At 32.8% G+C, this 21,066-nt stretch overlaps 1 protein-coding gene across 12 annotated transcripts in view; it reads left to right on the top strand.

Moving 5' to 3' along the window:
* The window catches only part of Rfx3 (regulatory factor X3), a 300,010-nt gene that overhangs the window by 124,974 nt on the left and 153,970 nt on the right, over positions 1-21,066 (top strand). For all 12 annotated transcript variants that reach the window (XR_013438109.1, XR_013438110.1, XM_040285704.2 and 9 more), the window contains one exon: positions 8,673-8,797. Coding sequence is in view for 10 of the 12 variants with exons in the window: in XM_078047590.1 (XP_077903716.1) it covers positions 8,673-8,797 (125 nt within the window). In the remaining 2 variants the exon portion in view is untranslated. The remainder of the gene's footprint in view (positions 1-8,672; positions 8,798-21,066) is intronic.

Genomic DNA, 21,066 nt, shown 5'->3' with positions numbered 1-21,066 from the left:
AGTAGATTTAAATTCAAGTCTCGATTTTTGGATTGGACAATATATATTGGAAAGCGTCATCAACAAGGATCATTTTTGACATTTGGGAATGTGTAATACTGTAGATTTCCTTCCTTCAGCATAAAATGGCTGTGTTCATACAAGTGACAATGAGTAGATCTATTGAGACAAATTTCAGAGATATTTTAAATAGCTTATACTATTGGGCAAATTATATAAAAATAGCTTATTCTGTTAGAGACATTTGAAAGGTGGCTTTTTTAGAACTTCTTGGTAAAGTTTGGAAGCACTTAGCTGCAAGAAGGAAGGCAGAACTCTTACTCAAGTCACCAAAAAGATCAAAACTTATTCCTAAAAAGTATCTCTAGGATGATAAGGCCTATTTTAGATTATAGAATTTAATACTGCGTTTTTGGGATGGTTCCGGGCTTAAGTGGGTCCCTGAAGCCCATGTTGTTTTTGGCTAACAAGTCCAGGGTAAACTTATTGCTCTGGGAAATCCTTTAGGCATTCTAATGAAATGATTGTCCCCTCCCATGACCCAGTTTATAGTATAGGCTTCAAGAATTTTTCCTAAACATATAATCTGTGAATAAAATTGTTCCATGGTCTACTGCTTATCAACCTGCTGTTTATACTTATACTATTATAGCTATCTTTACCTGTTTGCTTTTATTATACATCTATATTGTATTCTAGTGTAGGGATATTGAAGAGTTTTGCCCAATTTTGAGTGTTCATTTTTGGCCTTACGTAACTTAGTTAGACATCTGTGTATTTGTCTTTACCAGTTTATATGGACACATATGTAATTGGACCCTTATTTGTCTTTTTATGAGATATATCCAAATCTTGAAAGCAAATGAGTTTCTTTGAATTATATATTCTTTCACCCATAAAATATTTGATAAACACAGGTTAATATAGTAGGTCATTTTCACTTATAATATGCTTTTTTTCATATAATAAAAACTATAGCATTGGTGGCCTTTTACAAAAATAAAGTATAGATCCACTATGCATAATACATGTTTCAGTTCATGTGATATTTGTTCAAATTTAGAATTCTTTCTTCAGTACCCAAAGTGTCATGAACTACTTTATGTCTTTAAAGTAGATCTTGTTAACATAGCTTCAGTGTTTATTGATGCTGTTCATGCAGACAACTGGTACAGGTATGATTAGGCAACATTATTAGAGTGAGACAGACCTGGGCTTGAATTCTAGCTTTACGAATAGCTCTGTGACTGTCAAAAAATTATTTAAAGTACTTAATTATATTTTTTCCAAAGTTTCAGAAAGCTAAATATATAGTACATTTATAACATGTGCACACATATAAAATATATAATTTAAAATATACCCTATTATTTCACATTATATATTTTTGAAAGTGGTTAAATATCTTTGCTATTTTTAAATAACTGGAGTAATCTTGGTAACTTGATTATCTACTCCAGAGTAGTTAGAAATGTGTACATTCATCATAATTTTATGTTCAGGGAAATAAATATTAATAATATACACCCCTGCTCCTCCCCCTGACAGAAGCACTACTGATTTTAGTTGCCTAAACTTTACTTCCTTCTCTATAAAATGGGAATATCTACTTCCTGGCAAATTTAGAGTTTAATATTTGAGAAGGATCTATCACATAATAAGTGATCAATATATGGCAGCAATTCTAAATATCTGTAATAATGAAGATAATAAAATTTTGATAAAATGCTAAATGCTTATTATCTTTGGATTCTAAGTGTTATTAGGTGCCTCAATTCATAGGTTATATTTATTCTCAGGACTGGGTTGACCAATAGGCAAAAACATGACTTGTGTCATAATTTTGGTAAGAATATTTTTATATATTTATGCCAGTTCTCAGACTCTTGTTCAAGGAGGTAAGAATGTAGAATTAGGATACTTGAAGGGTTCTTTTGATTGTTTGGATTTCTTTTTCTTTTTTGGACATTGACATTTTTTAGCATGTGTTATCTAGGTTAAGACTGATTTGCCTATTTGTGAATGTGAGAGGAAAAGTTGGAATGGCACCTGATCCTGATGACAACTGCTCTTGATAATTAGAAATGAAAACAAATAATTTTTACATCATTTTAACCATTTGGCGTCAGTGTTAATGGATTACTTTAATGTTTAAGCAATTAACTCTTTAAGATAAAAACTGGTACAGTAATTTAATTTGATTTTTCTTAGTTTTTCATAATCTATTCTGAGTCAGGGGAAGAATTAGGTAAGAGAAAACGTTTGTTTGAAAGTGAAAAAAGTTACCCAGGCAACCTGTATATGTTTCCAGTGTGCTGCTTGATCATCTTTAACATTAATCACTGTCATCAGTTATCACAGAAAGATGACTACAGAACACTCTGCACTATTATCATTCCATCATTTTTCTGTAGATGAATTTGGTACAAAAGATTTATTGTACACAGTCATGAGGATTATGACATCAAGCTTAAATAAAGAGGCAGGACTTTTTTAATATAGAAAATCATGAATTTTCTTTTTACATCCCTCATTTACTTAGTTTATTGATTTGACAAAGGCTTGTGTTTTAACAGTTAATAAACGTTTCACAGAGTGTTTTAAATAATGTAGGCTTGGTATTTGAATACAGTTTATAGCTTCCCCAGTTTCATCTTACTGGTAGTGTGTGGTGGGAAGGGAAGCCAAGTCATTGTGTTTTGTATGTACAGGTAAAATAATCATCTCAATAAAGTTTTGTCAAAATTTCAGAAGGTTAAATTTATAATGTGGTTATTTAACTGCTTAGTATATCCAGATCTATATCTATTCATATCTAAATCTGTATACACACATATATATATTTTCAAATGTTCCATTATTTTACATTTTATGTTCTTTGAAAGTTGTTTAATATCCATCAGTTTTTAAGAGTTGGAATAATCTTAAATTTTTTTTGATGATTTACCCCAGAATATTCAGAAATGTATACATTGATACTAATTTTATGTCCAGAAAAGTAAATGTCAACAATATTATTTCCCCAAAAAACACTGCTCATTTTAGTTGTCTAATTTTAATTAATGAAGACATTAATTGCAATGATCAATATGTATGCTATTATTGTTTTCTAACATTTATTGAAGAATCCTGATGCTGACTCAGTATTTTAAAAATTATTTTATGTTGCAGGATTTTTATTTTTAGTTGTTTTGGATCTAACTTTGTGTAAAAGCACACTAATGTTAAACTCCTTGATCTGTATTTTTAAAACAGTTATTTTTAATTGTGAAATAACATTCCTGTAATCTTATGTTGAGCCAGGTTTTTAATGCTCATATAAATAATTTTTTCTTGAATATGGACACATTTTAGGTGTCATTTATTTTTATTAGTAAGTGAGTCTGATTTTGGTTAATTTGATAGGAATTGGAACTAGCATCTTTGTCTTTTATTGCTAAGGAGAAAGGAAGGAAATCCTCTGTTGCACTTGAAAATTAAATTACAGGTCTTTATTTTCTATGCTAAGTAAAACCTGTTACATTCTTAAGTGTTAAAAAACAATACTGTTAAGTGTAGTGGAATCATGCTTTACAGACTTTGCTTTTCAAAAGATCAAATTATTTCAGGATGAAAAACCCCAATAAAAATGAGATGGATACTACCTACTTTAAACCTAGCCTAGTTATATAGTCTTGTTTGATAAGTAATTGATTAGGTCAGACTATTAAACTATTTAATCTGGCATGTATATTATGCATGATAAAAGAAATCCAACTGAGAATTTGAGTGTATTAAATAATCTTCAGGAAGTTCCTCAAAGAATATTTGAATGCCTTAAACCTTGCAATAATGCATGTTTGTTCCAAACACATTGATTTGTCTAGGTTTGCCCATCAGGTTGAAGAACTGCTTAATCTTGTTGCATTCAGCAGCTGGGTTTTTGCAATATTCTTTTCTTTCTCCTAGGGGTTAATTAGCCTTCTTTCAAAATGTGGCCTATTTAGCTGTAGATTCAAATGATTCAGCCAGAGCTGGCTGTACAAAGCAGACCCATTAACAGGCGGGTGTGTCCAACTGCTTAATTAGCTAGAATAAAAAGGTCCTTTGTCAAACAAGCATCTGTTGCTCATGACACACCTGACAGGCACATTAGGCAAGGATGACTAGACTGAAATTGTGCTTGTGTCTCCTGCAAGAATATACAATTCATTTACATATGGGCTGTATCATCTATGAACTGCAGGGGTTTATTTAGCTTATCAAAATGGATTAATGTAACTGTGTTTGTGGCTGATAAACAAATATCACTTGAAAGGAGGCTGTGAAGGAACTAAATTAATGAAATTACTCCCAAACATAAACAAAGCACCAGAAACCACTGCTGGATGAAAGAGAACACCTTGAATGTACTTATAAACTGTTCTGCTGGGAGTAAAATGAAACCCACAAATGGAGCATTCCTTAGCACTGCCCTCTTATGATGATCCTTACTTTGCATAACTGTTGGAAAGCTACCCAATACTCTTAAAGGTGTCAGTGAGTTTAATCACATTAAGAAAAATTTAAGGAGAAGATTGTACTCTTCAAGACGCTTTAACATTTTATTGCTCTTTTGTTATTAGTTTTAAGAATTAATCACTTAAAATTTGTATGGAAAATTGCTTATTGGTTGGCTTTTTTTTATGACCTCAGTAGGAAAGGAGGAAATATTTCCTTAACTTTGATGTCAGAAAGATGGGCTCTATGTCTCTTGTTGAAGTATAGATAAAATACTATGGACCTAGAACCTAAATGACTGCTCCTCAGACCAACAGTCTCTAGCATTTCATTTGGAAGCCCAGTGATTATGGTATTACCCAGTAATGTAAGTAGTGATTGACATCATGGACGGATATAGGTGGATCCAGGTTCTTACTCTTTCTAGTTATGTAGCTTTTGTTCAGTTTTGAAATCTACTTGTGACTTAGTTTCCTCATTGCAAAGTAGGGCGATCCATCATGGGGATCGCCTGAGGATTAAATGAGACCATGTTTTTAAAGCAGATAGCCTTAGAAAAGCACCAGGAAAGACTTACTAAATAAGAATTATGTTTATGAACTTCAGAGCTAAACTTTGGAAGGGGTGTGATTGAGACCCTCTCAAGGATGAGGCTTGGCAGAGAAATGCTCTTCCTCAAAGCCAAAGAGGATAATGAAATCACAGGAGAATGAAATTATGTTTGTGAATAACAAAAAAAAAATGCAGACAAAACTGAGGGGATTGGTTCTTAATTGCATCCAGAAGTCAAGCACCCCTGCAGCCTTGGGTAAGTGACTTAACATCTCTGAGCTTCAATTGACTCACCTATCAAATGAGGGAAATCATGGCTTTATAAAAGCTGGGATATTAACTCTTCTTTATAAATAGATGAATCAGTATAAATATTATCAGTATTGTTTTGAACCAAAAAAGCAATTTTCTACTTGCAATTTATAGAAATAATACTCAAATACGTATAAGGGCCAAGTGAATGAGTATTGCCATTTAAAAAACATGACTATAAAACACAGAGTATGAGCTCACCTTTCAAGTTTTGACACTTTTCAAGAAAGTCTGGAACTCTTTATTTTAATGCAAAATTTCTGATTTTTAAATATTAGGGATTAAGGATTTTGATTTGTAATCACTCCATTCAAAGAAAATCTGTGTGTAGAGTCTAATATGGTCCATAGGAGGTCAATATCCAGTCTATGCCTTTTATTTCCTGATATAATCTCTGGGGCAGTTTATTTGGAGTAGGTATGAATTGGTTTAAGGGTACATTTAATTTTTAAACAACTTTTTTACATTTTTACATGTGTTTGATTTAAAATAGTAGCTGTCAAAATATGGGTCATGTACCAAAAAATGATATGTAGACCAGTCTGCAATACAGTGGATGAGCCCAAGAGCTAGTCATAGCAAATTTCCCAGCAGATTCTGGAAGAAACATGAGAGAATATGTAAGAAACTCACCTACAATTGCGTGAGCAAATTATAATAACTTTGGTCAATCTGTCTTTTTTCTCTGTATACTAAACTGCCAAAGACCACCATCCATCTTGGAGTTGGCAAGAGAGACTGGCAAAAACTTCTTAGAAGATGGTATCTAATACATGATTCAGTCCTTAAAGAAAATATTGCCTTCATCTCCCTAATTGATTCTCTGTTGTAGCACAAATGCTATCAGTAGTCTACAAGTATATAATGAATCAACACTGGTTTTGACTTTTTTTGGGGGGGGGATGATCCCCTATTCCTATTAGTCTATCATGGAAGAAAGAAGAAGAAGCAGGCATAGATAGGCTTCCTAATTTGTGTATTCTCTCTGGAAGTTTTGGGAGTCATTGGCCCTCTAGTAATTATAATTAGGTACGGGTTTTGTATAGTGAATACTGCCATTCTTATGGATTTTTTGACATATCCTTAATACTAGTCCAAAGGAGTGTGTGTGTGTGTGTATGTATGTTTGTGTGTATGTGTTTATGTGTGTTTACCACATTTTTAAACAGCCACAATTTGTAAGATTTCATATTAAAAATATGGATTTTTTAGCTTCTTTTGGAAAAATAGATCTATTATCTACAGATTTGCCTTCCCACAAAACAACCATATCCTGGAGGTTAAAGTGAGCTAAATCATATACATGGAGTATTAGCTACAGTTTTCATCACTATTGTTCAATTTTGTAACCTCTGTTCTCCTGTATTCTATATACCTGAGGTTTCTAGATTGTAAATGGAAATTATACTCATATTAACTATACTGTGTTATATGAGATTTTGTTTATGAGTTAATATGTAAAGCATTTAGAAGGGTCCTTAGCACTTGTTAAACAGTGATACTATTATTGCTATACTTTTGGAATGTACTAAGGTTTATTGTGTTGCCTTAAGATTTTGACTAACAAAATAAGAAAAATTCAGATCACCTACAGAGATGCTAGTATCAAAGTCTAGAAAGAAAATAATTACAAATTCAAAGTGTGAAAGCCCAGTCACAAGTCATCTTCTGTCACCACTGAATCTCTTAATTTCTCTCTGTGTTAGTTTCTTCTTTTATAAAATAAGCAAAGTAGATTTGATGTCCTCAGAGGTTTATTTATAAAATTGAATGAGATGATAGAAGGTTTGGGGAAAAAGAAGTGGAAGAGGTCATGCTATGACAAAAGATGCTGAGAGGGGTTAATTTTCTCCTTGAGAGAACTAAATACTCAGATTTTTTAAAAACAATTTTTTTAGGGAAAATTAATGCTCACTCTACTTTTTATAGATTTAAGTTATGATACAATATTCTTAGGCTACCAATTAAATACTGTCCCTCCCACCACAGGAAAGAAAATTAGAATTTTGGTCCCTGCTTAGTAGTAAGGAAATTTGTGTTTATTTTATTGAATGTGTAAGTAGTGAAAAGGGTGACATGTCAAGGCTAGGAAGCCTGAGAAAATTAGTGAACTTGATCCTTTGGCTAGTTTTGTGTGTATCAGTTGATTTTGGATGTAAACTTTTTTTAGATTACCAAATTGTAAGTTTTTAAGTTGGAAAGGACCTTGGAAATTACTTATTCTACATACATAACCTAGGAAAGTATCTAGAAAGTATAGTTTGTGACATTTTATAACCAGTTAGGTCTTGTGTTCTGAGGGTTAAGAGAATTTTGAAATAATTTTGAATCTGTGGAACCAACCTAGATGCCCTTCAATAGATGAATGGATTAAAAATGTGGCATATATATATATATATATATATATATATATATATATATATATTCTCTTTTATTGCTGAGTAATATTCTGTAAAATTATTACTCAGCAATAAAAGAGAATAAAATCATGGCATTTGTAGGTAACTGTAGAGAAGATAATGCTAAATGAAGTTAGCCAATCCCCAAAAAACCAAATGCCGAATGTTTTCTTTGATATAAGGAGGTTGATACATAGTGGGATAGGGAGAGGGAACATGGGAGGGATAGATGAATTCTAGATAGGGCAAAGGGGTTGGAGGGGAAGGGAGAGGGCATGGGTTTAGAAATGATGGTAGAATGTGATGGGAATTATTATACAAACCACATGATGTATGATGTGAATATACTTTGTATACAACCAGAAATATGAAAAATTGTGCTCTATATGTGTAATAAGAATTGTAATGCATTCTGCTGTCATATATAAATAAAAAAAGAGATTGAAATAATTTATAACAAAATCTAGCATGGTAGCTTTCAATGATGTTCAGTGTTTATTATCTCAGGTTAAGAGGTAATGAGGATTTTTTTCAATGAAAATGTGGATTAGTAATTTTCTGCATTTGTTTAAAAAGTGGTCAGAAAGACTATAAACATGCATGAGTTGTCATGGCAGTATATTGGGTTGGGAGGTATTTTGAGAGTTGTAAATCTCCCAATAGGATATATATATATATATATATTTTTAAAGAGAGTGAGAGAGGAGAGAGAGAGAATTTTTAATTATTATTTTTTAGTTCTCGGCGGACACAACATCTTTGTTGGTATGTGGTGCTGAGGATCGAACCCGGGCCGCACACATGCCAGGCGAGCGCACTACCGCTTGAGCCACATCCCCAGCCCCCAATAGGATATTAAGAACAAATGAAATGAAGCTCAGCATGCAAGGTGAACATTTTAAACTTTACTTCTATTTTCATGTATTTCAGAGACCATCATGCAGACATCAGAGACTGGGTCGGACACAGGTTCGACAGTGACTTTACAGACATCTGTGGCTAGTCAAGCAGCAGTGCCTACGCAAGTGGTACAGCAGGTACCAGTACAACAACAGGTGAGGAGCTGCTGTCCTCAGAGGGGAGGTTGTGACCTTTATTGTGTGCAACATCCAGCATAGCTAAATCCAAAGATTATTTGGACTTTGTTGCTTCTTTGGGTGCTAAGATTGGCATAGTTCAGTCTTTAGGCATAGTCTAGGTATTGCTAGTTTCTTTGCTAGGATGTAGAGAGAGCTACAAAGACTACTCAGATTATAATCCCTCTTCTGAAAGAGCCTCTCTTATTTCCTAGAGTGTTGTTTTCTTCTGACTTAATCCCACTAAGAAGGGTTTTCTCCTCTCCTTTCCCCATTGTTTATTACATCTTCTTATTTCTTTCATACTGCAAGGTCAGGAATAATACTTAATTGGTTCACAGTAGCACTTAATAAAGGAAAGCATGCATATACCTTATAGTCAGGGATTTTGCCTTTGTAGTGGTTTAGAAAGTCTTGGCATTAGATGGCTGTTAAATACTGTTTAATGAAAATAAAATTATATTAAAGGTCTGGAGTGACTCATCCCTTTTAAAAAGTTGGAAAAGAATTCATTGTCAGATTTTTACTACAGTTTTTATTCATGCTCAAGGCATTTGGCTTGTTTTGGAAAGATACTGACAAAATAAATGCTGTTCATGTCAATTAATAGTTCTGCATTTGTATTATAAAATGTTGGCCTATCATTTCTTCCAAAGACTGATGAGAACATAAGAAAGATTGTATGTCATATGTCATTATCTTGATACTTGAGATTTGCCTGTAAATTCTTAGTGTGTAGGAGAATCTTTAATAAATATTATTCCTACAATTATAAATAAATATAGGGATAGTGGTATCATTTCATAAATGATATGCAGAAGGATTCAAGGTTATATTCTTTTCAAGATACAGAGTTGGATTTGGTGTGGGGTAGGGAGGGCTAAGGCTAGAGAAGTCTGGGTTCAATCCCCAGCACTACCAAAAACAAGTCTTTGAGTTTTAGGGTGAAATATCTGAAATAACCAATTTTTAGAACTGTGTAGTTTTAATCTTAGTACATTCTTTTCTTATTGCTACCATATATACACATGCATCCTTCCTATCCTTCCTGTTCCAAGTTTCTTAGGTTAGACTATATGTAGTTTTGTTTTACAGAAACATTTTTCGTATCTTATATTTCTTAGCTTCTTTAAAAATTTTTAATCATTAAAAATGAGTCTCTATAAAATAAAGTTTTAAAAGCCTCTGGAATTATTAATGTTGTTACCAATTTGAAAAAGTAAACATTATTCAGAAAAGGGTATTTATATTATGTTAACCAAAGAACAAGTTAAGAGAACTGAGGTCTTATTCTTCATATCTAACTTAAAAGAGAAAATGTTGAACAATGAAACTCACTCTGGTTACAAGAATATGACAGAGAAAGTTTTCTTATATCCAGAAAGTACCCTCCTGAAACATTAAAATACCTGTGGTATATATCTGACTCTCTGCCCTGAACCTTGTCTTTTCTTCTCCTCCATTCTTCTTCCTCTTCTTCTTCTTTTCTAATTTAATGTATATATCATCTAGTGTTTACTATAGGTCTTACATAATATATATAGTAGTATAAAAAAGTAAAATAATTGAGCAGATTTACTATCTTTTTTTAGAAAAAACAGAATGTTTCCTTTTCCCATAAACCATTCCTTTTTATTTACATCTTTAGCCTAGTATATTGATATTTATTTCCATGTATTTAAAAGTAACAATACTTATTTTACTGTTTCCTGATTTTTTAAAAAAAATATTGATTGTTGTACTGTGAATTGAACCCAAGGCCTAACACATGCTAGGCAAAAGCTCTCAGTGAGCTATGTCCCTGGCTGTTTCTTGAATTTTTAGTTTTAAGTATTTTCTTAGCATGCTCTTTTCTTTATTTAAAAAATTTTTTTATTTGTAGATGGACCCAATACGTTTATTTTATTTATTTTTTATGTGGTGCTGAGGATTGAACTCAGTGCCTCACACATGCTAGGCAAGTGCTCTACCACTGAGCCACAATCCCAAACCCCCATGCACTTCTTTTTTGACACACACACACACACACACACACACACACACACACACACACACACTCTTCCATTCCCTAATATACAAAAACAAGAATTTCTTTTTTTTTCTTTTAAATATATTTTCAGTTGCGGATGGGCGCAGTTCCTTTATTTTATTCATGTATTTTTATGTTGTGCTGAACTCAGTACCTCACACACATGTGCTAGGCAAGCACCCTACCACTGAGCTACAACCCCAGCCCCCAAAACAAGAATTTCATGTGTCTCAAGTTAATAGTTACATTTTAATTTTGGTAGATCAGTATTTATTACTTTTAATACTGTGATATTTAAGTACAGTTCAAATCTAGCATAAAGTTAGCAGTAATGGCCTTTTCTTCTTGCCCAACTCATTTACTTTCCCTGGATTTAGTGATTACATTTCTTCTATTTGCAAGATTGCTATGCAAAAACAAAACACCATTCTGATTTCTGATCTTTGTATGGGGCTCAGGTGATTTTTTTCCAAGTTTACACAATATTTAAATAACAATTTTTGAAATTTCATGATGTCATGCCCTGAAGTAGGAGTGTATAATAAAATACTTTTATTTTCAAGTATTTAAAAAATATTACCCTTATATTCCTACTTATAACATCACGTTTTATTTCCTGTTTTTTTTTTCTCTCCAAATATATTGATTTTTTAAAAAATTTTTGAACTCTTCTTATGTAGTCTGTTTCTTTCAAGGTATTTTGTTCTCTTTTATTTTGTCTCTGTTTTTCATGTTTAAAGCTTTTCTTAGATGTCTGATAACCTTTAGTGCTTATCCATATTTTAGAATGTTCATATAATAAACTGATTTCAATGCATGAATGGGTTTGGTTGACTTCAAAATGGGGCCATATGACTGGGCTTTCTAGTTAGGAGATCTCTGATGTTCATGTCTTTGTTTTTCTTCTTTGGCTGGCCCTATTTTTAAAAAAGACTTGTTCAACTTCCTGCTGGGTGGGTGAAAACTTGGCATCTGGGATCTGAGTGAGGAAAGAGAGTTTGTTATTTATTGCACTGATTAATTTACTCCTTCTGTTTTCATATGGTGTCACTGGTGTTTGGTCTTTCTCAGTGCAGAGATAAATCAAAGTAGACCTCCAAACATTTCCCCAAGTTTTGGGAAGGCCAGTCACCTTACTATATAGGATTGGTGGGGATGATTTGATTGTTTCTTAAATAGAATTACTTTTTATATTAAATATGTGAAAAATAAAAAACAAAAGTAGATTGCTGACAGAAGTAGAAATTCAGTGTTACCTGGACCATTCTTTGAAAAACACTGTACTATGCCATATGGCTCCCTGCCAGCAGGCATATTTTTTAGTTCCTCAAGTTAGCTATTTCCTCTGGGATATCTATGGCAGGTGATACGTTACATTACCTTACACCAAGTGAAGAAGGTGAGAATTCTCATTTTCTTTTTGTCAACATAGTGTTTTATTTCACATAGTCAGTTAGTGTTACATTTGCCTGGAGATGCTTGTTATGTCCTCCTTGTAGGGTGATTGGAAGGATTTTTTTCTCCTTTGTAATTTTTTTTTCTTTCCAATAAGAATGTGTCATGTTTGAAGTTCCCTGATGCATTCTAGCAGTGTCCCTGTGGATATAAGTCTATAACTGATTATAATGGTACTATAGTAATTTTTTATTGCTTTTAACATGTCTATAATGTTTGAATTGTTAATGTGTTCATGTTATCTGGAATTTGAAAATTATATTAGAAATGCCTTTTAAAGCTTCTAGCTTTTTGTTAGTGACTCATGATAGATACTGAAATCATGGTGTTAATGTCAAGAGTAGTTAATTCTGTTGATTCAACTTTTCAGTAGCCTTGCTTTGACCATTAAAGAGAAAGCCTACACCTAATGTGTGTGGTTGGTGGTGTGTGTGTGTGTGTGTGTGTGTGTGTGTGTGTGTGTGTGTGGGTGCGCATGTGCATGCATGCACATACGCGCACTCGCACATGCGTGTGTGTGACTCATGCACACGCGTGTGTGTGACTCATGCACACATAATTATATATATTTTGGAATTTTGGGAAAACAGGCAATTTCAAAATTCTAATATTATATACTTCTGTTTCTTCAAAGTTCTAAAGGCTCTAATTTCACTGTGTGTTCAAATAAAGTTTGATTCTCAAATTATTTATATGAAATTTCATTTATGTGACCTCACATGTGAATTTGTTATCTTTCTTTGTAAAACATTGTTCAGGTATAGAGAATTCTGAGGAAAGAATGATATGGTCTTTTTATATAAAATTACAACAATTTCTTATGTAAATTTTCATTGTTTAGGAAATATTATAATCTTAGCTCCTAAATATAGGCATTGTTCTCCAATCCAATAAAATCCATAAAAATGTTCAAGTTCAATATCTTGATTAGAAACCAAAATGTATTCCTATTATCTTTTTTAAAATTTTTTTTAAAAATACTTTTTTGGACTAAGGTGTTTCTGTAAGATATAACTAAAAATGGACTGCTACCCCTCCCTTTCCATCTGTCTTGATTGACTTGTTTAAGAGTTTCATGTGGATTATTCTTTAGGGTTATTTTATGCCTAAATCTGGGAGATCCTGTTTGCTCTATAACTAAATTAAAAATCCAGGAGAAGGGAAAAGGAAATGTCTTCTTACTATTCCATAGCCAGCCAAATTAGGTTCTTTTCAAGGTAGAACCTTGATAGAAATTAGAATTTCATTTCTTGTTTTAATCTTGGGTTCCAGAATACTCCAGGAATACTGTGGACACTGAGGACATTTCCTAAACCATCTTGAACTATATAGCTCCTGAATTTTTTTCTCCCTTTGTTTCCCAGCTTTAACTGTCTTTGCAGCTATAGTTCACTCTACTCTCACTGTATTACATTTTCCTTGGAGGAGGGCACAAATCTTTTACTCCCAAATGAGAAAGTGTGTTGTCTCTATAACTTTTAAACATAACATCCCAGGTACAATGGTGTCTGGGGATTAAGGGACCTCTATTGAGTTCAAAGAATTTTTTTTTTCAAAGATACTTTCAACTTTACTAAAGTTCTTTTATTATGAGACACTCTAATTTACCTTTTTAAGGCAGGGACTCAGAGAGATTGTATCTTATGAGTTTTTATTATATAACTGGGACATTCAAACATTATATGTGATTAAAATTACATTATTATGTGATTATATTATATGTGATTATATTCAGGAAAGACCATTTTTATTTAAAAAAGCTATGTTGACTGGGAATCTTTGTTTATAATTTGAGTTATCAGAATGAACAGACAGCAATGTAGCTATATTGTTTCTTTTGAGTTACTATCAGCCAACTATTTAGCATTGCCATATAAGTTATGGTATATCCTGAGGAGTCAGTGTATTATGCCTGTAGTCAAAAGATAATAACATTTTCCTTGAGGAAGAGATTCAACCAGAGTTGTCAGATTATAGAAGAAGAGAAAATGTTAGTGAAACTCCAAAACAATTATTTATTATGATTATCTGTAAAATTATCTCCTAACCTTCAAGAAATATATTCAAGAAATTCAGGTTTAAAATGAAACTTTCTGCACTCCCATGCTCCCTTTCCCTATCCCAATCCCACTATGAATCAACCTCCTTATATCAAAGAAAACATTCAGCATTTGGTTTTTGGGGATTGGCTAACTTAGCATTATCTTCTCTAACTCCATCCATTTACCTGCAAATGCCATGATTTTATTCTCTTTTATTGCTGAGTAATATTCCATTGTGTATATATGCCACATTTTTTATCTATTCATCTATTGAAGGGCACCTAGGTTGGCTACACAGTTTAGCTATTGTGAACTGACCTGCTATAAATATTGATAATGATGTGGCTATGTCCCTGTAGTAAGCTATTTTTAAGTCCTTTGGTATATAGACTGAGGAGAGGGAAAGCTGGGTCAAATGATGATTCTATTTCCAATTTTCCAAGAAATCTCCATAGGAAGGGAGGGGACATGGGGATAGAAATGATGGTGGAACGTAATGATCATTATTATCCAAAGTACATGTATGAAGACACAAATTGGTATGAATATACTTTGTATACAATCAGAGATATGAAAAAAGGTACTCTATATGTGTAGTAAGAATTATAATGCATTCTTCTGTCATATATACATAAAAAAATTGAATCCTTTTCAGATCCTCACATTCCTTAGACCACAGTTTCAATCCCAAGTGAATTTCATTCTCTTTTGTTTGGCATATTTCTAGTAGTATTTAATCAAAAATAAACCATGATAATTAGCAATATATCAATGAGAAATTTATTCGGTCAAAGCAATCAACAATGATTTAAATGAAAAATATGATTGCTATGATATGTTAATTTTCCATAACAAGAGTTTTCTTTTAGATCAGTTTTGATCAATGCTGTATTAAACGCGCCCCCCTTCTAGTTTAGGTAGCTAAGCCTGAGGTTCTGCACCCCATCATTCTTGTCTTTGTCTTTCCTTTCTGCTCAGGGTCAAGGGGTTTGCTTTCTTCCAGTCCTAGCTTTGGTGGGCATGAATAGAATTCTCTTCATTTGACACCATTGTTCCAGATAATCAACTGAAGCAAAGATATTTTTCTCTTCTTCGTTTTCTTCTTCTTCTTTTTTTTTTTTTTTTACTTTGGGATTGGATTTTCATTGGCTTCATTCCCTGAGAGGTCAATATTCTCATAATTAAGATTGTAGCAGACATTCTAAAGGTGGAATTATATTTGAAATGAATTTCAGTTGAATGTCATTTTAAAAAATTACAGTGATTTCAGCCATTCAAGAGAATATTTATTTTTGAACCAAAACTGATAATTTTTAGTATCCCATAAAACATTAAGATATTTCAAAGGATGGAATCAGTTTAAAATTGAAGTAAATCTTGCTAGTCCAATCCAATATGAAGGCCCTTTAGTTGAACATTTCTACTGAATATTTGTAAAAATAAGAGCTCAATTATTTAAACAGTTGAGTAATAGTATTCTTTGATTTTCTGTTAAGAAAATATACATTTCTTATGTGTAGATAGTTTATTGTGATTAGTTCCTAGCACCATATTTTAAGAGGAATGAGCCAGGCACTACATTAAATGATGAGATTTCAAAGGTAATTTGACATGGTTCCTTGTCATAGGAAATTAGCTTTTTCCTGTGGTTGTGGAATTGTATATAACATGCCTCAGGAATAAGATGGAGACTGTCCTTGAGAGTGAGGTCTTCATCAAAGTTATGACCCTTAAGTTATGTGCTGACGAAAAGTTGTAGTTTGCAAGAAAAACAAACTGGAGCAATCCATATCTGGCAGAGAAAAACATGGAATAGTTCAAAGGAAATAAGGCAAACTACGCTCGATGGAGGGAGGAGACCAAGGAATTGAGGGGTGTTGAATAATGTTGCACAAGAATCTCTTCTGGAAGGTGGAGTCAGATAACCTGTTTCTGGTATCTTCATATGTGTCCTCTCATTAGAATTGTAATTCTCTTCCCTGTCCAGTTGACTGATTTCTTTAGGTATTTCCTTATTGTCATCTGTACTGCTCTGCTATATTTCTCTTTTGTTTGGCCGGTTCTTAATCCTATGAAATTTGGATGCTACTCATGTAACTGTTGATATTGCATACTTTAGGCAAGCTAAACCCAATATTCTTTAGAATCTTTGTAACTTGATACTTTTGATTGTCCCCCCCACCTGCCACCAGCCCCATGCTCTTTCTAGCTTTTGAACTTCTCCTGTATTTGAGGGCACTTCATTGAGGAGAATAGATTTGGTGGAGTTAAAGAGAGTAGGCTTTGTGGTTTGGTTGAAAGGTATGAATTCAAATCGTTACTCTAACCCTTTCTAGTTATAACTCTGGACAAATTCTAACCATTTTGAGACATACTTTCCATAACTATTCAATAGTGATAATAATATCTGTTTCTTATTAACTTAAATAGTAAATATTATAATTTATAAAATAATTTAGGATAGTACCTGGATATGATACATATTAATCAATATATATTTACTATTACAATCATCCCTCAGTATCTGTAGAGGACCCTCTAAGGATAAAATCTATGGATGTTCAAGTCCTTGAGGCCGCTCACGAGAGAAAAGATATGGTCTTGAGATAATGAATCCACTTCCATGACAAAGTCATTAATCCATTCATGCAGTCAGAGTCCTCATGATCTAATCACCTCTTGAAGGTCTCAACACTGTGGCTTTGGGAATTAAGTTTCCAACACATAAACTTTAGGGGACACATTCAAATCAAGCAATCAGGAATACCTCCAATATTTTATTCAGCTCATGAAATATAATAATTTTGAATCAAATGTGGTTTTCTAGTAGGATATAAGACTTCAGGTGAAAATAAAATATTAATAGCCAGACTAATGAGTTTCTAGTTAGAAGAGGCTTGAACTATGCCAAAGAACCTCCTAGAGTTTAATTTCTTCTTCAACAAATCAATTACATTGTAAGATTTTGTATAGACTTATTTTAATTGCCTTTATAGTTTATTCTTAGAGTGATATAATTGGTTTCCTGTTAATATCTAATTTGCCTATTAATATATCAGTTTCAACATTGTTACTCTTTTCATTTTTTTTCTTGAAAAGTTCAATATATCCTAAACATCTTTTTACATGAGTAAATAGTAGAAACCTTCTGGATAACTGACACTCTGTTTAAATATAATTTGAATAATTTAGAACATGTTTAAACAGAACACTTAAAACTTGTTGTAGTCAGGTTTGTCTTGCTATAACAAAATACCTGAGACTGAGTACTATATAAAGAGGTTGATTTAGGTCAAAGTTCTGCAAGTCGAAGTGCTACGCATGGATGTCGGTTCAGCTTCTGGTGAGTATCTCAGGGCAGATGGCATGGAGTGTGTGTAAGAGTGGTGAGCAGGTGCATGCAGAAGAGCTCATGTGAGAGGCAGCAAGAGGATGGTCAGTTGTGTTTTTTAACAATCCGTTCTCATAGCTACCAATTCAGTTACCAATCCAACTTTGCATACTCCTGAAGAAAAAAAGCATTATTTCCTCATAAAGCTCCGACACCTCTCAACACTATTATTATGGGAACCAAGCCTCATCATGTATATTGGTAGGGACCCCCTCAAGCCATAGTATCTATCCTTTTTCCAAAGCAAATAATAGAAATTCTTTATCTATATTGAAATGTACTGTCTGTCTAATAGAGCTCAACATAGAGCTGAGTTTGTTTGCTATGTGTGTCTCAAAGAGAAACTTAAGGTCCAAATAAAAATAGTTATTTATAGTATGTGGCTATCCAAGGAAGATTTCCCAGAGGGAGTGACTTTTAAGCTAAATTTGAGGTATAGAGGTAAAGAATAAAAGCAGGTGTTTTTTTGAGGGAAGTGAGTGTTGGAAAACTTGGTGCAAAAGACAACCTTGTGGGTTTTTGGAGCTGAAACAGGACATGGATGGAGGAAAGAGTGATGGTGAGAGATATGGTGGGAAGTTATTTTAGGAATCTTGTATCTTGAACTTATGAATCATGTTTTAGCCTGCATTATGAAATCTAAGTTTTCTTCAATAGCTATCATTTTGAACTTTACCCCGTCTACTTTTGTAAGAAGTCCAGATGAAACAAAGAATTACAGTTACAGTGGCTGCCATCTTCTATGCACCTATTTTGTGCCATTCTGTACTTAATGTTTGGTTTATTGTTTCTAAAGCCTAAAACAACCCTCAAGGTAGGTGGTATTATCTCAATTTTACCAGTAAGGCATCTGGGGCTCAAGGAATTGAAATAACTTTATTTGGATAATAGTATTTGGCTTTGACTGCTTGATTGCTTTATCTTTATATATACATAAATCAGAAAGTTTGCCTTATTCTAAGTGAAAAGAGTTTTCTAAAAAAAAAAATTTCAAATTTAAGTTACTTTTATATCACCTCGGTGAATCATTTCTATAAAAAGGAAAGATTTTCTCTATATTCCCCGTCAACTTTTCTGCCTTGATATTACCATTAAGAAAATAAACAAGGCTGGGGCTGTGGCTCAGTGGTAGAGTGTTTGCCTAACATGTGTGAGGCCCTGGGTTCAAACCTCAGTACCTCAGAAAAATAAGTAAATAAAGGTATTGTGTCCAACTACATCTAAAAAAAATATTTAAAAAAAGAAAAGAATAGCATATATAGAAAATGATCATTACAGAATTTAAGGATTATCTTAAAAACAGAAGTGTGTAAAGAACTGGTAGTACAACTAAGTAAGACTTTAAAGATCTTATTGCTAGAAAATGAAAGCTAAATTATTTTCAAGGAAAATAGACAAAAGTATTGAAAATTGGAAATCAGACCCAAACTCAAAAATAATAATTAAGCTGGACATGGTGGTGCACATCTGTAATCCCAGAGACTCAGGAGGCTGAGGCAGGAGGATCACAAGTTCAAGGCCAGCTTAAGCAATTTAGTGAGGCCCTAAGCAACTGAGTGAGAACCTGTCTCAAAAATAAAAAATAATAACAGGGCTGGGAATGGAGCTCAGTGCTAAAGTTCCTCTGAGTTTAATTCCTAGTAGTAAAAATAATAAAAAATAATTAGCTAATTTGTTACTTCAGTTGTTTTTTTAATTAGTAATAATATACATCCTGGTCATACAAAGTCCAGGCAATAATTTCTACCCCAGGAAAAACCATGTTCATCAGATCAGTTTACTAAACCATAAAACAGTTTAACTTACCTATATTCCTTTTTTCAGCAACATATTAATTGTTGAGTGATGGACAGTTAAGAATGCAAATTTTTCAATTAAATACAAAGATATAACATTTCACTGTTTTATAGCCTTAATTTTTTTATTATTTTTTATTGTTGATTGTTCAAAACATTACATAGTTCTTGATATATCATATTTCACACTTTGATTCAAGTGGGTTATGAACTCCCCCTTTTACCCCGTATACAGATTGCAGAATCACATCAGTTACACTTCCATTGATTTACATATTGCCATACTAGTGTCTGTTGTATTCTGCTGCCTTTCCTATCCTCTACTATCCCCCCTCCCCTCCCCTCCTCTCTTCTCTCTCCACCCCCTCTACTATAATTCATTTCTCCCCCTTGTATTATTTTTCCCTTTCCCTCACTTCCTCTTGTATGTAATTTTGTATAACCCTGAGGGTCTCCTTCCATTTCCATGCAATTTCCCTTCTCTCTCCCTTTCCCTCTCACCTCTCATCCCTGTTTAATGTTAAATCTTCTTCTCATGCTCTTTGTCCTTACTCTGTTCTTAGTTACTCTCCTTATATCAAAGAAGACATTTGTATAGCCTTAATTTTTAAACATTGCCTTAAAGATTATTATTTATGTCTGAAAGACATGACTTTAAATGGTAATTTAAAAAGTGTACCTCAAAAACAGAAGTATGTAAAGAACTGGTAGTACAACTAAGTACGACTTTAAAGATCTTATTGCTAGAAAATGAAAGCTAAATTATTGTCAAGGAAAATAGACAAAATAATTATAAAATAATTATAATAATGATATTTGTAGTTCTCAAGTTGTTCAAGCTCCTTTTTGTAAATCTACATAGCTAACTAAAGGCATGATTTTTTTAATGACTTTTTTGTCTGTCTCCCTTTGTTATTTTTGCTTCTGGCTTATTAAGTACTGATAGTTTTGGATATTATTATATCTGTGTTTTCATGTTTTTAACAATTTTTCCTTTTTTTAAAAAATTTAGAATTAAAGAAGAAAGATTAAATAAGAAAATATTACACATAAGAAAGTACTTTGGACATGAAAAGGGAAGGTGATTCTTAAATAAAAATGCTTTTTAATATACTCAGGTTCAAAGAGGCACTGTTCCATTTGTGATTCTCAGGTTAACTTTGTTATCTCTTGATTAAGAGAAAAAATGATAAGTCAGACTAGTATTAATTTTTTTCAAAAATCGATCTATAATATCTGTAGATTGAAATCATAAAATGATTTGTAGATAATGTTTTTAATGTTTGAGCTTACATTATGTTTCTACCTTTGTTTTGGTTTATAATACTTTATGATGCTCTTAAAAGAAAGTGATTTTTTTTTTTGCTGCTTCCTGTGAAGCAATAGTATTGATCCAAAGGACTAGAGATATGGGCCAAAGGGACAGTGACTCCAATTTGATCTCAAATGTAAGTCAGAATGCTAGGTCTGCTACTGATCATCTGTTTCATTGAGCAAATCACTTAAATCTCCCTGAGCTTCACTTTCTGTAATTT

The sequence above is a fragment of the Ictidomys tridecemlineatus genome, chromosome 4 (genome assembly GCF_052094955.1).
Source record: "Ictidomys tridecemlineatus isolate mIctTri1 chromosome 4, mIctTri1.hap1, whole genome shotgun sequence".
NCBI classification, from domain to species: Eukaryota; Metazoa; Chordata; class Mammalia; order Rodentia; family Sciuridae; genus Ictidomys; species Ictidomys tridecemlineatus.
This window is presented reverse-complemented; position numbering and strand designations above follow the sequence as displayed.